The sequence below is a fragment of the Nannospalax galili genome, unplaced genomic scaffold, assembly GCF_000622305.1.
Source record: "Nannospalax galili isolate Female #2095 unplaced genomic scaffold, S.galili_v1.0 scaffold1017, whole genome shotgun sequence".
Lineage (NCBI taxonomy): Eukaryota > Metazoa > Chordata > Mammalia > Rodentia > Spalacidae > Nannospalax > Nannospalax galili.
The window spans coordinates 2,316,530-2,330,665 of record NW_008340940.1 but is presented as its reverse complement, the minus strand read 5'-3'; the positions used below and the strand labels follow the sequence as shown (position 1 = coordinate 2,330,665).

The 14,136-nt window shown below is 37.1% G+C and overlaps 1 protein-coding gene across 1 annotated transcript in view; it reads left to right on the top strand.

Annotated features, from left to right (window-relative positions):
• Cdc73 (cell division cycle 73) overlaps positions 1–14,136 on the top strand; it is a 132,218-nt gene that overhangs the window by 13,851 nt on the left and 104,231 nt on the right. Inside the window, exon 6 of the mRNA XM_008836212.3 lies at positions 3,517–3,605. Within this exon, the coding sequence (XP_008834434.1) occupies positions 3,517–3,605 (89 nt within the window). The remainder of the gene's footprint in view (positions 1–3,516; positions 3,606–14,136) is intronic.

Sequence of the window (14,136 nt, the reverse complement as noted above, 5' to 3'; positions counted from 1 at the left end):
GTTTCATTCATTATATACACTTTTTAGATTACTGAAAAAAATGTTGTTACCATTAGATAGAAAATTTGTTGACCAGTTAGTACTGAATGAGATAGCTTTAGGAATTTTAATTGCATATTTATATTACATATGGACATTTGTAACAAGCTCCATATTATTTATATACATAGAGACTAATGTACTAGAAGCTTAAAATCTGACAAGTGATTATTTGGGTCATGTGTCAGTTTACAGTGAAGAGATAGCACTTGTCTTCACAAGTATTAACATTACATGTGCATATGTGTTCGGTTTTTTTCTTTTGGTCTTTTTGAGATGGTCTCCCTGTAGCCCTAGCTGACCTGGAACTTACTATGTAGACCAAGCTGGCCTTGAACTCACAGAGATCTGCCTGCCTCTGCCTTCCAAGTGCTGGGACTACAGGTGTGTGCTACCACACCCGGCTAGCCATAGGTCTTTTTAAAGACCTATACATATATACTTTTAATTTTAGACTCCTGTGTATTTACTTCTTTTCTGCTATATAAACATCAAAGCATCTACAACTAAAGATAAGAAAGGTAGCTGTAGAAGGAGTAAGGTTGGTGGCAAGTACATACAGTGGGATCAGTCACAATTTGATGTTAAGCGGTGTAGTTTTCACTAAGTACATTTTGAGACAAGGACCTGATACTTTTTAAGTAATGATAATAATGATCGCTAACTCATTGTCACTGCTTTGTGCTAGATGATACTCTAATTGCTTCATGTATATAACTCACGTACTCTTCACTACCACCTCTTGAAATTGGTGACCCTAGCTAGACTTGACATATATGAGTAAACAGACTCCATACAAAATTGACTTGGTGAGGTTTGTAGAACCAGAGTTGAGCCAAAGCAACCTCACTGCTAGACATTCTGCTGTACTGGGTACAGACTGGCAGCAAACTGAAAATTTCCCCATTTTCTTCTGGATAAAAAGAGATTGTGACCCACTGTTTAAAAAATGGGAGCTGGGTGTGGTGGCACACACATTTGATCCTAGCTCTTGGGATGTGGAGGCAGGCAGATCTCTCTGTGAGACTGAGTCCAGCCTGCTGGTCTGCATAGTGACCGTAGTGTAGCTGGGGCTGCAGGGAGACCCTGTCTCCAAAAAAAAAAAGAGTGAATTTGGAAAAATCTCAAACATCACAATTATAATTAATTTTTAACATTAAAATTTGTATTTTTAAAGCTTTATTATTTACAAAAAATTATAGCATACAGAAGTATTCAAAGAATGAAAAATATAGTAATTGAAAGTAATATAATTTGAAATGCAGATTTCCATCAAAGGCAACAGCTCCTCATGGAATATCATGTGCAGACTGCCTATATATATAAAGACTTACTTTGCATTAAAAATGTGTTACATCTTGAGATAGGATTCACAAGACTTACACAAAGTATACTGTATACGGAACTCATTGGTATGCCTTTTAAAAATTACCACTTTCCTCTTTCTAAATGTTACAGTGTAACCACATATGCATATATTTACATATATATATATATATGACTACATTATAGATTAGGATTGGGAAACCTTGCTTAATAGACATTCTAGGTCCATTTGTTTTACTATGAGTTTTGTGATTTTATTTTTCTTTAGAGCTGAATAGTGTGTGTGTGTGTGTGTGTGTGTACATGTGTACATACACCAGAGTTTCATTAGTTATTCTTCTGTTGATGGACAACTAGGTTGGTTCTATTTCTTTGCTATAATGAACATAGCAGCAATAAACATGGGGGTACCAATATCTCTATTATAAGGTACAGAGTTCTCTGGGTATATTACCCAGGAATGAGATAGTTGGGTCATATGGTATAGTTTAATTTTTGAATTTTTGAAGAATTTTCACACTGATTTCCATAATAGCTTTACTAATTGCACTCCTACCAGCAATGTAAAATAAGGGTTTCTCTCTTTCTCCACATCCTTACAACATTTGTTGTCAAATTTCTTGATTTTTCAACATTATTTGAAAATAATTCAACACCTTAGAAATGCTAAATTCTCAAGCTGCCAGTCACTTGAAAAATCAGCAAGTAGAATAGTCTTTTTTTTCTATCGTCTATAATGTTAAAAAGCAAGCAGTTGTGTTGTATCAACAGTTTTTAGTTGAGTGTATTGAATCTACTAAGACATTTCTAAGTAGGAAAAAGAAAACTTGGTCAGGATTTCTGATTTGATTAAGATTTAGACTGTATTCAAATCACCACTTCCTTAAGAACCTTGAGTATTATGGTTTATACCTCTCTTAAAAATGGCAAAAATTTAATGCATTTGCTAAAATATATTTGCATTCATTTTCTCTGATGAGTCTCTTTTAACATTTTTACACAGTGGAGAATTATTAGGGCATGAATTGGAGCCCAGTGAAATTTTTTTCCTTTTGATACCTTAAGTATACTAATGCCTTCTGTATAGTTTCATACTTCCTTAATCATTACTCTGACTCTGGTCTTGTTTATTTGTTGGATATGGACTTTGAATTAAATCAGTGTCACTGGATTTCTTTCTTTCCTTTTTTTCTTTTCCCTCCCTCCTTCCTTCCTCTTCCCCCAACCCCCCTTTCTTTCTATTTTTTTGAGGCAGAGTCTCCCTATAGCCCCAACTCTCCTGGAACTGACTGTGTAGATCAGACTCCTCAATCTTACAGAGATCTGCCTCTCTCTCTGTCAGGATTTTTTTTCTTAATCAGCTTCATATTTCTTAAACTAAATTTCACATGGTTTCTAATATAAGTTTTATATATAAAGGCTGAGGTTCAGGTAAAATTTTTTTTTTCCTGGTAAGAAAGGGGGTCTTGGGTAGTTCAGGTTGATCTCAAGCCCATTATTATAACCAAGATTGACCTTGAACTCACCTGCCTTAGCCTCCAGACTCTTGGGATTATAGGCATGAGCTACCATACTCTGGTCATATAAGATGTTAAACAAGTTACTGGGGACTTTGTAGGCAGATTTTGATATAGGGAGGAATGTGCTTTGAAAGTCATTAATGTTGTTGCTAGTGTGTTTGTGTTTTTTTTTTTTTTACTTTTTGATGATGCAAAAGTAACACATATGTGTTTGGATTTTGTTTTACTTTCAGTAGATTATGAGATGTCCAGTGCTTTATAATAAAACAGGCTTTGTGTTAGATGGAAACTATGGGCATATTTAAATTAAAGAAGAGTAAACTATGGTATTTAATAGTTTTGGTGTATAAAACACATTTTGGCTTATTGTGTTTTTAATTTATTGTGGTTTATCAAAATATAACCCTGTTGTAAGTCAAGGAACATCTGAAATTAGTTCCAGACTTAATACCAAATATACTTACTGTTGCCTCTGCGTAATTAAAAGTAGTCTTAAAAACTGATTAAGTGCAATAATACATTGAACTGTACAGGGTAGGTAATTTTGGCAAGAAAAAGTTAATGCATAGTAACTTTTCCTTATGACAGTTAAATAAAATTACAATGTTCACTAATAAGTGATTATTTCCAGGATGAAGAATGTGTGCGTCTTGATAAAGAGAGGTTGGCTGCTCGTTTGGAGGGTCATAAAGAAGGAATTGTGCAGACTGAACAGATTAGGTAAGGCTTTTTTTTAGTAGAAAATAGCTTAAATATATGTAAAAGTCTGTGGAAAATGGAGTGTTTAAATGTTACCCACAATTATATTTGTGTCTTCTATTTACTATATGACTCTGTTCCTTAAGTTCAGAAGAATACAGTTCTTCCTTGGAATCTGTTGGAATTGGTTGTAGGACCTCCCCACAGATACCAATACCCAAAGTTGCTCATAAAGTAGCATGTTACTTGCTCATAACGCCTACATATCCTTCAATATACTTTCAGTCATTTCTAGATTTCTTATTGTGTTAGACTTTCCATCAATATGACAAATTTGAGCATAATCAAGGAAGGGAATATTGATGTTGGATACCTGGTTTAGATGTTTCAGTTTAGAGTCACATGGCTCCCGTACTAGACCTCCTTTGTCGTAGGAGCCTGTGGTAGAGCATTGTCACTCACCTTGTGTCTGTCACATAGGAGAGAAGGAAGAGACAGGAAAGACCTGGGAAAAGATAGCCCCAAGGATTTATCCCTAGTGAACCTACTTGTTCTAGCTAAGTTCTATAAAGTTTCTAGCAGGTCCTAAAATAGCACTTTCAGTTGGCAGCCAGGCCTTCAGCACATGGCCTGTGGAGGCCATTTCATATTCAAACCAAAACATTCTGTTTCTGGCCCCAAAGGCTCATGTTTGTCTCCTAATGCAAAATGTATTTAGTCAAGTAAAAAAAAATTTTTTTTAATTTATTATTTTTATTTTATGTGTATGCGTGTAATTGCCTGGTGTTGTGCAGTGCCCACAGAGGACAGAAGAGGCTGTCGGATCCCCTGGAACTGGAGTTATGGACAGTTGTTAGCTGCCATGTGTGTGCTGGGATTCGAACCCAGGTCTTCTACAAGAACAACTAGTGTTCTTAACCTCTGAGCCATCTCCCCAGCCCCATATTTAGTCCATTTTTGTTAATCTTAACAATTCCAGCATCGTTTAAAAGGTCAAATTTAAAGTCTCCTCTGAAAGGTGGAAGAGATGACTCAGTGGTTGAGAGCAGGTACTGCTCTTGCAGAGGACCAGAGTTTGGTTCCCAGCCTAGCACTCACTTGGGTGCATTGCAATTGCCTGGATGGAACTCTGGCTTCTGCAGGCACCTGCACTCAAGTACACATGCGCGCGCGCGCGCACACACACACACACACACACACACACACACACACACACACACAGACAAGAGATAAAAATAATGAAAATATTTTAAAGTCACCTCTGTGAACCCTTATAAAATTTAAGTAGCAGGTTGTATGCTTCCAACATACTATCACAGAATAAACATTCCTATTCCAATGTGGAGAGGTGGGGCACAGAAAAGAGAAATAGGACCAAAGCAAGCCTGAAATCCAGGAGGGCAAATGATAAATCCTATAGGTCCGGATATGGTATATGATATGTGATAGATGTGTGCTTCAGTGGGCTTGGGAAGCCCCACCCCTATGTTCTAGCTTGTAGCACACATAGTCTCTTTTGGGCTGGCTGTCTTCTTTGCCTATAACTTTCCTCGGTATACATTCCATGCTCCAGGCACCTCTCACTTCCTGAGGTCTCTGTTGTGTCTCCAGCTTCTCTCTCATGGTTTCATGCATTGTCTCAGGACTACCTACAGTGATCTTGATTTTGCCACACATTGTCTCACCTCCCAGGTCTTCAGTAGAAGTCTGGGTAGAAATCTCTTAACGTTGTAACTCATGCATACTGAATACCTACAAAACCACCTCTATGAAGTTTGCTACCAGTGGCCGAGGTCCTTAGAATCATGGCTCCAGCGTTCGTTGAATGCCCCGGGTAGCTGAATCTGGAGAAAGATTTTCATATGTGGCTCTGAGTTAGGGGGACAATGGGTGGAGTCTAATTTGAAATATCCTCAAAGCTTCTTTTCCTATTCCTAAAGTAATGAACTTTTTGAAATACATTTTTATGACTCTTAACTCTTCAGCAACCTTACTTGACCTATCATAACTTTACACAAGTTAATTTTCTGGGCAAGCTGCACTTTTCAGACCTTCCACTCTGCTTTTTTGCTTACAGTTTTCACAGTAAACCTGGCTAGAAACAGCAGTATTCATCTTGAGCTGCCTTGACATTTCCTCTGCCTTTAATTAATCCATTGCTTTAAGATTCAGCTCTACTCAAAGTCTAGTGGTATGGATAAATTGTAGACAGATTCTTTGCAGCAGTGTAGCAGGATCTGTTCAAGTCCTGATAAGAGTCTTTGTTCTCATCTGAAATCTTGTAAACTGTCTATACTGTCTCTATTCCTGTTAGCTTTCTGTTTTTCTGAGTTCTAGGATTTCTTGACCCATCTCCAACCTTTTTCAAATTCTTCCCCAAATCACTTCCTAAAGCTTCTGAACCTATTAGTTAGGTAATCCCAACAGTGAACATACTTCTTGGTACCAGTTTTCTGTGTTAGACTGTTACTGATGAATACCTGAATTTAAGAGATGAATGATTTATTTTGGCTCATGGTTTCAATGATTAGAGTTGATGGTTAACTCTGTTGCTCCTGGGCTCATGTGTCTATAACATCTGGTGGGGCACAGGGCCATGGTAGGGAGTATCAGAGCTTGTGGATAGGTCTCAGTGGGACAGACTGAAAGGGAAGTGATTGGCAAAAGATAGCCCCAGGGAAATTCTTCTAGTTATTCTTCAGGAGTGCCATCATTGAACCTGTAGTGGACATTTCATATTCAAACCACATCACCTAAACCTAATGCAGTGTAATAGTATGTGATAGTTATTATGCTGCAATGTTTCTGGAGTAATAACAACAAAAAAAGTCTGTGTGTGTTCAGTACAGACACATTTTTCAAAAATTTTTTTATTTTGTGTGTGTGTGGTGGGGGGGTGTACACATGGATGTCAGAGGACTATTTTCAGGAGTTGGTTCTATTTCCACTGTTGTTTCCGGGGATAGAATTCGGGTCCTCAGGCTTGTGTGGCAAGCACTTTTACCCTGGAGCCATCTTCCCAACTCCCAAGTACTTTTTTAATTGTATCCTGGTTGCATCTGCAGATGTGGACTTGATAGCTCTGCAGGATTGATAGTGTGTGTGTATGTGCTTTATGCTAGAGGAGACTGGATGCCATTATGCTTATTTTGCTCTGCAGCTGCCATCTTGACTTTGTTACCACATTTGTTTTTTCTTAAGCTCGTTTTGTCATGTACTCTGTTTTGATTAATAGCAGAGATCAGCCAATGTCTTCTGCAATGTGGTACCCATAGTTGGCTCTGTGTCTATGGATTCTGCAGCAGTGAATTCAACAAACCTCAATTTGGAAATATTCAAAAAATAATTGCCTGTATGGAACATTATAGGATCCTTTTTTTTTTTCTTTTCTTTTCTTGATTCTAAACAATATAGTATAAAGACTTTTTACCAATTCACAAATTGGTGATCTGGATGTGGTAGTGCATGTAATCCTAACATTCAGGAATCTGAGGCAGAAGGATCAATCCCAAAGTTTGAGGCCAGCTTGCAATACATAGTGAGACCCTGTCTTGGCAATCCCCACCCAGAGAAAAAGTACATGAATGATGTGTAAATACTACTACAAATTTTATGCAGGAGACTGAGTATCTGAAATTTAGTATCTTCGTGGAGTCTTGGAAATTATCTCCTGTGAATATTAAAGGGTAACTAAGAGTAAATATTTTGGCTTTGCAGGTAATGTGGCTTCTTTTATAACTACTTAATTCTTTTGAGGTAGGGAAAGCAATGATAGAGCACATAAAAATGAGCATGCGTAGATTTAGCCCATGGCCTTAGTTTGCTGACTTCTGATTTTTTTAGATATATTTTATTATTTTTATTTTATGTGTATGAGTGTATTGCCTGCATGTATGTGAGTGCACAGTGTCGTGTAATGCCACGGAGGTCAGAAGAAGGCTTCGGATTCCCCTGGAACTGGAGTTAAAGGCGTTTCGAAGCCACCATGTGGGAGCTGGGAATTAAACCTGGGTTCTCTGGAAGAGCAGTCAGTGCTCTTAACTGCTGAGCCATCTCTCCAGCCCCTGATTTTTTTTTATTATAAGTAGAATTCATAATATTTTCTGGAAGACCCATGGTCTTTGTGGAAGTTTTATCCAAATTTAAAAATTTACCACATATTTGGCTTGTTTCCACCTGTGCTTGTTATTGAACTTGTGGCTTTGTGAATGCTAGGTAAGTGCTCTGTTACTGTAGTATACTCCTAGCCCCAATGGAGAATTTATTTTTAAAATTTTATTATTTATTCAATTTTATGTGTATGAATGTTTTGCCTGAATGTATGTTAGTGCACCTGTGCATGCATTGCCTGTGGATGTCAGAAGAGGGCGTTGGAGTCCCTGGGACGGGAGTTAAAAATGGTTGTTACCCACCATATGGTTGCTGGGAACTGAACCCCAGTTTCTTGCAAGAGCAACCAGTGCTCTTAACTGCTGAGCCATCTCTCCAGCTCCTCAGTGCAGATTTTTAAAATTTATAAAGGTATAATTGATTTACAATAGTTTTTTAATATTTAAAGCATAGAAATTGTCAGCGTTTTCTTAAGCTGTTAAGCTTTTAGTGATTTATATGTATGAAATCATGATCAAGATGATTAACGTAACATCACTCTTTTAAATTTCTGTGTACCTTTGCAACACCTCATTTCCTCCTATTCCTGCTCCTTCTTGAGAACCAGTGAGCTCTCTTTCCGTAGATGAATTTTTTTTCCTCGTTTTGTATAAAAGTAGAACTGTGCTTTATTTTTTTTAGGACTTGGTTTATTTTTTAAAGATGTGGTCTTGAAATTCACTGTTGTTGGGTGTATCAGGAATTCATTCTTTTTTTGTCTGAGTACCCTCGCTTTGTATATTTGCACCACAGTTTGCTTCCTCCAATACCTCCATTGTTGGCCATTACAACTAAAACTGCTGGGTCTTTTCTGTACAAGTATTTGAATGACCATAGTCATTTTGGGAGTGGGGGGTAAAAATTAAGAGAGGTGGAACCCTGTTGTAGTGTAACTTGTTAAGGACCTGCCAAACTGTTTTTCAAAATGATTGTACCACTTAGTATTTTATCAATATCTTAGAAGCGTTTCTCTACACCCTTGCAGTCTCTAGTAATTCTTATGCTTTATAATTTTAGCAATTCTAATAGGGTGTTTCATTTTATCTTTAATTTGTATTTCTTTAATGATTAAGAATGTTGAAAGCATCTTTTCCAATGGCTTAATTTGCCGCCTTTGGTGAATTGTCTTCAGCTTTTTTCTCCCTAGTTTTTATTCAGTGATCTGATTAATTTTGAATGTTTACTGTATGTCCTGTATTCAGGTTCTGTTTTAGACCTTTCCTTTGATTTTTCCCTCTCTGGCTTGTCATTTCACTTTTTTCACCTCTTTTTCAAGAAAAAATTTTATAATCTATCAGGTTATCCTTTTGTGAATTGTCCTATTGGTGTGGTTTCTAAGAAATCTTTACCCGAACAACATCAATATAAGTCCTACAGTTTTTTGTTTTGCATTTAAGTCTCTGATCCACTTTCAATGAAATTTTTGTATGTGAAATGTGCTATTAAACAAAGTTGATTTGTTTTTTATGAGATTGGGTTAAAGTTATAATTTTGTGGATAGGTAATTGTTTTAGCATCATTTAGCCTCAAATGTGTGCCTTTGTATCTTTGTAAAATTCAGTTCTAATATGTTTAAATTTATTCTTGAACCCATTGTGTTCCATTGCTCTGTTTTGTCTTTTTGCCAATACTATATTGTTTAAATTATTGTTATCTTTACAATAATCTTGAAATGCTATTAGTGCTCTGACCTTGTTTTGTTTCAGGAATATTTTTGTTGTTTGGATTCTTTGTATGAATTTTGGAATATATTGGTCAATTTCTACAAGAAACCTGCTAAGACTTTGATTAGTATTGAATTGAATTCACTAGACCAGTTAACATCTTAAAAACATTTGAGTCTTCTGACTTATGGGTTAAAGTGTATCTCTCTCTTTATTAGTGGAGAGATACTTTAACTTCTTGTAATCCTGTTTTGTAATTTCATTTGTATTAATGCTTTTTTGGCTATTACCCACAAATATTAAAAACAGGTTTTTGTTATTGTTACTGTTTTTCTTTCTTTTTTTGGTTTAGACAGTCTTATTTCTGATTTTGGGGAAAAACTTAGTCTTTTACCATTCAGTGCAATTGTGGCTTGGACTTTTTCTCCCTTGTTTTTGGTAGATTCTTTTTATCAGAGGAACGACCTTCTGTATCTTTGCTGAAAGTTTTTTTTTTTAAGTTATTGTCATTTTACTTTAAATTTATTTTTATTTTATGTGTATGGTTGTTTCGCCTGCATGTATATATGTGCATTACATGTGTACAGTGCCCTTGGAGGTCAGAGGAGAGCATCAGACCCCCTGGTACTTGAGTTATGAACACTTGTTAGCTTCCATGTGGGTGCTGGGAACTGAACCTACGTCCTTTTCAAGAGCAACAAGTGCTCTTAATCACTGAGCCATCTCCATCCTCGTAATTGTCATTTTAAAAAAAAATCAGAAATGACTGGTGGATATTACTTAGTGCTTTTTCTAATTGTATAGAAATGGTGATTGGATTTGTTGTTAATGTGGTGATTTAGTGTTTTGAGAGTTTATATCCTATGAATAAACTTGTTTTTTCTTATTATCTATCTCTGCATAACAATCAAAAACATAGTGACTTAAAGAAAACATATTTATTTTCTTACAGTTTCTGTGGGTCTGGAGTTTTAGTTTGGCTTGGTGGCTTTTCTGCTTTAAAGTCTTTCCCAAAGCTGCAGTTAAGGTATAGGTCTAGACTGTGATTTTATCTTTAGGCTTGATTGGGGACACATCTGTTTCCCAGTTCACTTTTATGTTGCCTTCTTTTTATGAGGTAGGACTTTTCTCTGGCTGCTTAAAAATGTTCTCTTTTGCTGGTTTTGAGACCTTCAATTATGGTGTGGCTCTGGGGAAAGTTTTGAGTGTCTTCTGCTTGAGACCCATTGAGTTTCTTGGGAGAATTTTGAGTTTTTAATTTCATTGGAAATTTTGGGGATGTTGTTTCTTCATTTTTCAGACACAAGTTACTGAGATTCTACTAAAGGTAGCGTAGCAGCTTTCTTCTCTCTCCTTTCTTGTTACCTTCCCTCCCTTCCTTTAATTTTTCCTTGGTTCTTTATTTCTGTTGTTTAGAATTTTTTTAAAAAAAATATTTAATTTATTATTTTTATTTTTTACGTGCATGAGTGTATTGCCTGCTTGTATGAAAGTGCACCCGTGTTACTCAGTTCCTGTGGAAGTCAGAAGAAGGTGTTGGATTTCCCTGGAACTAGAGTTACAGACGGTTGTTAGCTGTCATGTGGGTGCTGGGAATCGAACCTGGGTCCTCTGCAAGAGCTAACTCTCCAGCCCCTGATGTTTAGAATTCTTCTAAAAATTTTATTTTGAATAGTTTTTGTGTTGCATATTACTAACATTTTTCCCTCAGTCCCGTTATATTTAAAAATACAATGTAGTCCCGTATACTATATTTTTGACAATGTGAAACATTGTCAACTTCATCTCATGGTGTTTGTTTTGTCCTTTAAAACATACTCATTTCGGGGCTGGAGAGTTGGTGCAGCAGTTAAGAGCACTGATTGCTCTTGCAGAGGACCCAGGTTTGATTCCCAGCACCCACATGGTGGCTATGAACCGTCCTTAACTCCAGTTCCAGGGGAATCTGAAGCCTTCTTCTGACCTCCATGGCATTGCACGACACGGGTGCATTCACATACATGCAGGCAGTGTGTACACATAAAATAAAACCAATAAATAAAAAATTAAAAAAACATATTCCTTGTGTCTACTGTGGAACATATGGAATATAGTGTATATATATTTACGTGTATTATCTTTGCAATTGATTATTTCTTCTCATTTAGCTCATATTTTTCTCCTTTGCATGCTTTGTAGTCTTTTTTTTTTTTAAATTTTGACAGTGATCAATTTGAACTTGTGATCTTCCTGCTTTAGCCTCTCAAGTGCTAAGATTACAAGCATGTACCATCACGTGCAGCATTTTGTAATCTTTGGATACTAGATGCTATATATTTTGATCTTACTGAAGATTAGGTATTTTTGCATTTCTCTAAATTTTGTTTAACATTGTTTTTGAAAATCTGTTAAATCATCTTGGGAATAGATTGCTACAGTTTGAGTTTGGTTTTTGAGATTTGTTACTTGATGATGGCACAGAACAACTTTCCCCTCAAAGAAAATTGGAGATAGTAACCATGGCCTGGAAATGCAGATTCAGGTTGCCCCAAATAGCATATTTCAAGCTGAAAATTGTAGAAGATAAATCAAGGCATTTTCCAGATGCATTGATGGGAACATCAGGTAGGCAGGTTATAATAAAGGGGAAAAACTGCTTTAGGTTTTAGATGTCATCTGATGACATTGTTAGCCTTTGGTTTGGTGGAAGCTAGTGGTGTGTTTAATATATTTTAAAGGTTTTTACCTGATGCTTGAAAGGATGTTAGCTCAGATACGGAGAGTCCCTACAAAGGGATGGAAGATAGCTCCAGCTTATTTGACTATGGATTTGTGACAGTCTAACTCTCTAAGAACTTCTAGTCAGTCAACCTTGTAGAATCTTTAATATGGGTGTGGCTTTCTTTTTCCTTGGCTCTTAGTTACATTGTGCCTACCTACTTACTGCTCTTAGGGTAAGAGCACCTTGGCTCTTAGAGTAATTGTATCCACTTACTGGAAAAGCAATACCTTTTTAAGTAGATTTCCTAATGTCCCATGAGTATAAATTTTTATTCTGACAAGGGAAACAACAACTGGGACTGGAGAGATGGCTCAGCAGTTAAGAACACTGGTTGTTCTTGCAGAGGACCCAGGTTCAAATTCCAACACCCACATGGCAGCTAACAACTGTCCGTAACTTCAGTTCCAGGGGATCCAACAGCCTCTTCTGTCCTCCTCGGGCATTGCAGGACATGGATGCACTTACCTACATGCAGGCAATACAAGCATACACATAAAAATAATAAAATATTTTTTTAAAAAAGAGAGAAACAACAACCTTGTATGACTGGGTGGTGTTCTTGTCTACATTTTTTAGGTGGTGGTTGTACTCAGGTTTAGACAGTTTCCTTCATTAAACCTGCATGTCAGTCAGCATTCTACTGTAACACCTCTGCAGCTCTTTTTTTCAGATATTTATGGATTCTAAACACTTTGCTCTTGCTGTAATGTTAAGCTTTGCTGGGGGTTCGAGCCAGCGACCCTGGGCAGTGATGATTGGGGATGAGCAAGCACGCCGTTCGCGAGCCCACACTGCCCCCAGTACTGGGGACACTCAGACACAACGGGGAGTCTAGTCATTTATTGCAGGTGTCACAGAGCTTATAAAGGCACCTGGAACTACCCCTCCTCCCCCCAGGGTGTATCTTAAGGATGGTCATGCGCTGATCATGCACTCCTCAGCAGTGCGGAAGTATTCTTCAGACTTTCAAAGCAAGCCAGGCCGCGCCCCCAGTAACTTCCTTTCAGTCCTATGCGTGGTGGGGCATTTAGGTCCCCACAAAGCTTCATTTCCTCAGATCAGGGAGCCCATACGTTTCACCTGGGTTCTCCTTGTGCCCTATTTTGTACATTTTCAAGACAGAATGGTGGGAAGAGTTACTTCATTTATTTTTTTATTGGTTATAAAATCACTGCCCTTTATTGTTTGATCTAATACCTAGAAAACCATGTATTTTATCTAGTGATTTTTCTGGTAGTAAGTTGGCACTTGATACTGACCTGGAAGTAATGGTGTCATAACTGAAAGTCCAGTACTGACTTGATGATACAGTTTAGAGAAGAATTTGAGGCCAGCCAGATTATTTGTAGGATAAAGGTCTTGTTGCTAAGCTTAATCTCCAGGATTTATATGGTAGGAGAATCGACTCTTCCAAGTTCCCACATGGGCTATAGCATGTAAACACAAAAACACACAAATAAGCAAATAAATATGATAAAAGAAAACAATTTAAATTTGTCTAAAAATACCCTGGCATACTTTAGATTTTAGGGAACTGTTGCATTGTATTATTCAGATGAGGCCAGTGCCAGATGCATATCGAACATCTGCTGTAAAAGTACTTTCATACTAACTCAGAATTCTCATATTTATAATAATACTATATTTAAACCTCCAGAAATTTCCATTCTTTTTCCAGATCTTCTGTTAATTTATTTCAAGGTTTTTGTTTTGTCACTAAAGTAATACTTTTGTCTACAGGTTTAAAGGTACTTGACTACTTTTTCAAAAGAGGTATTAAAAATGTTTAATTGAACCAGGTGTGGTGGTGCACGCCTTTAAGCACTTGGGAGGCAGAGGCAGGTGGATCTCTGAGTTCAAGGCTAGCCTGGTCTGCATAGTGAGTTCTAGGCCACCTGGGGTTACAGGGAGACCCTGACTCAAACCCTACTACCCCCCCCCACAAAAAAAGTTGAAATACATTGATAATCTAAGTTCC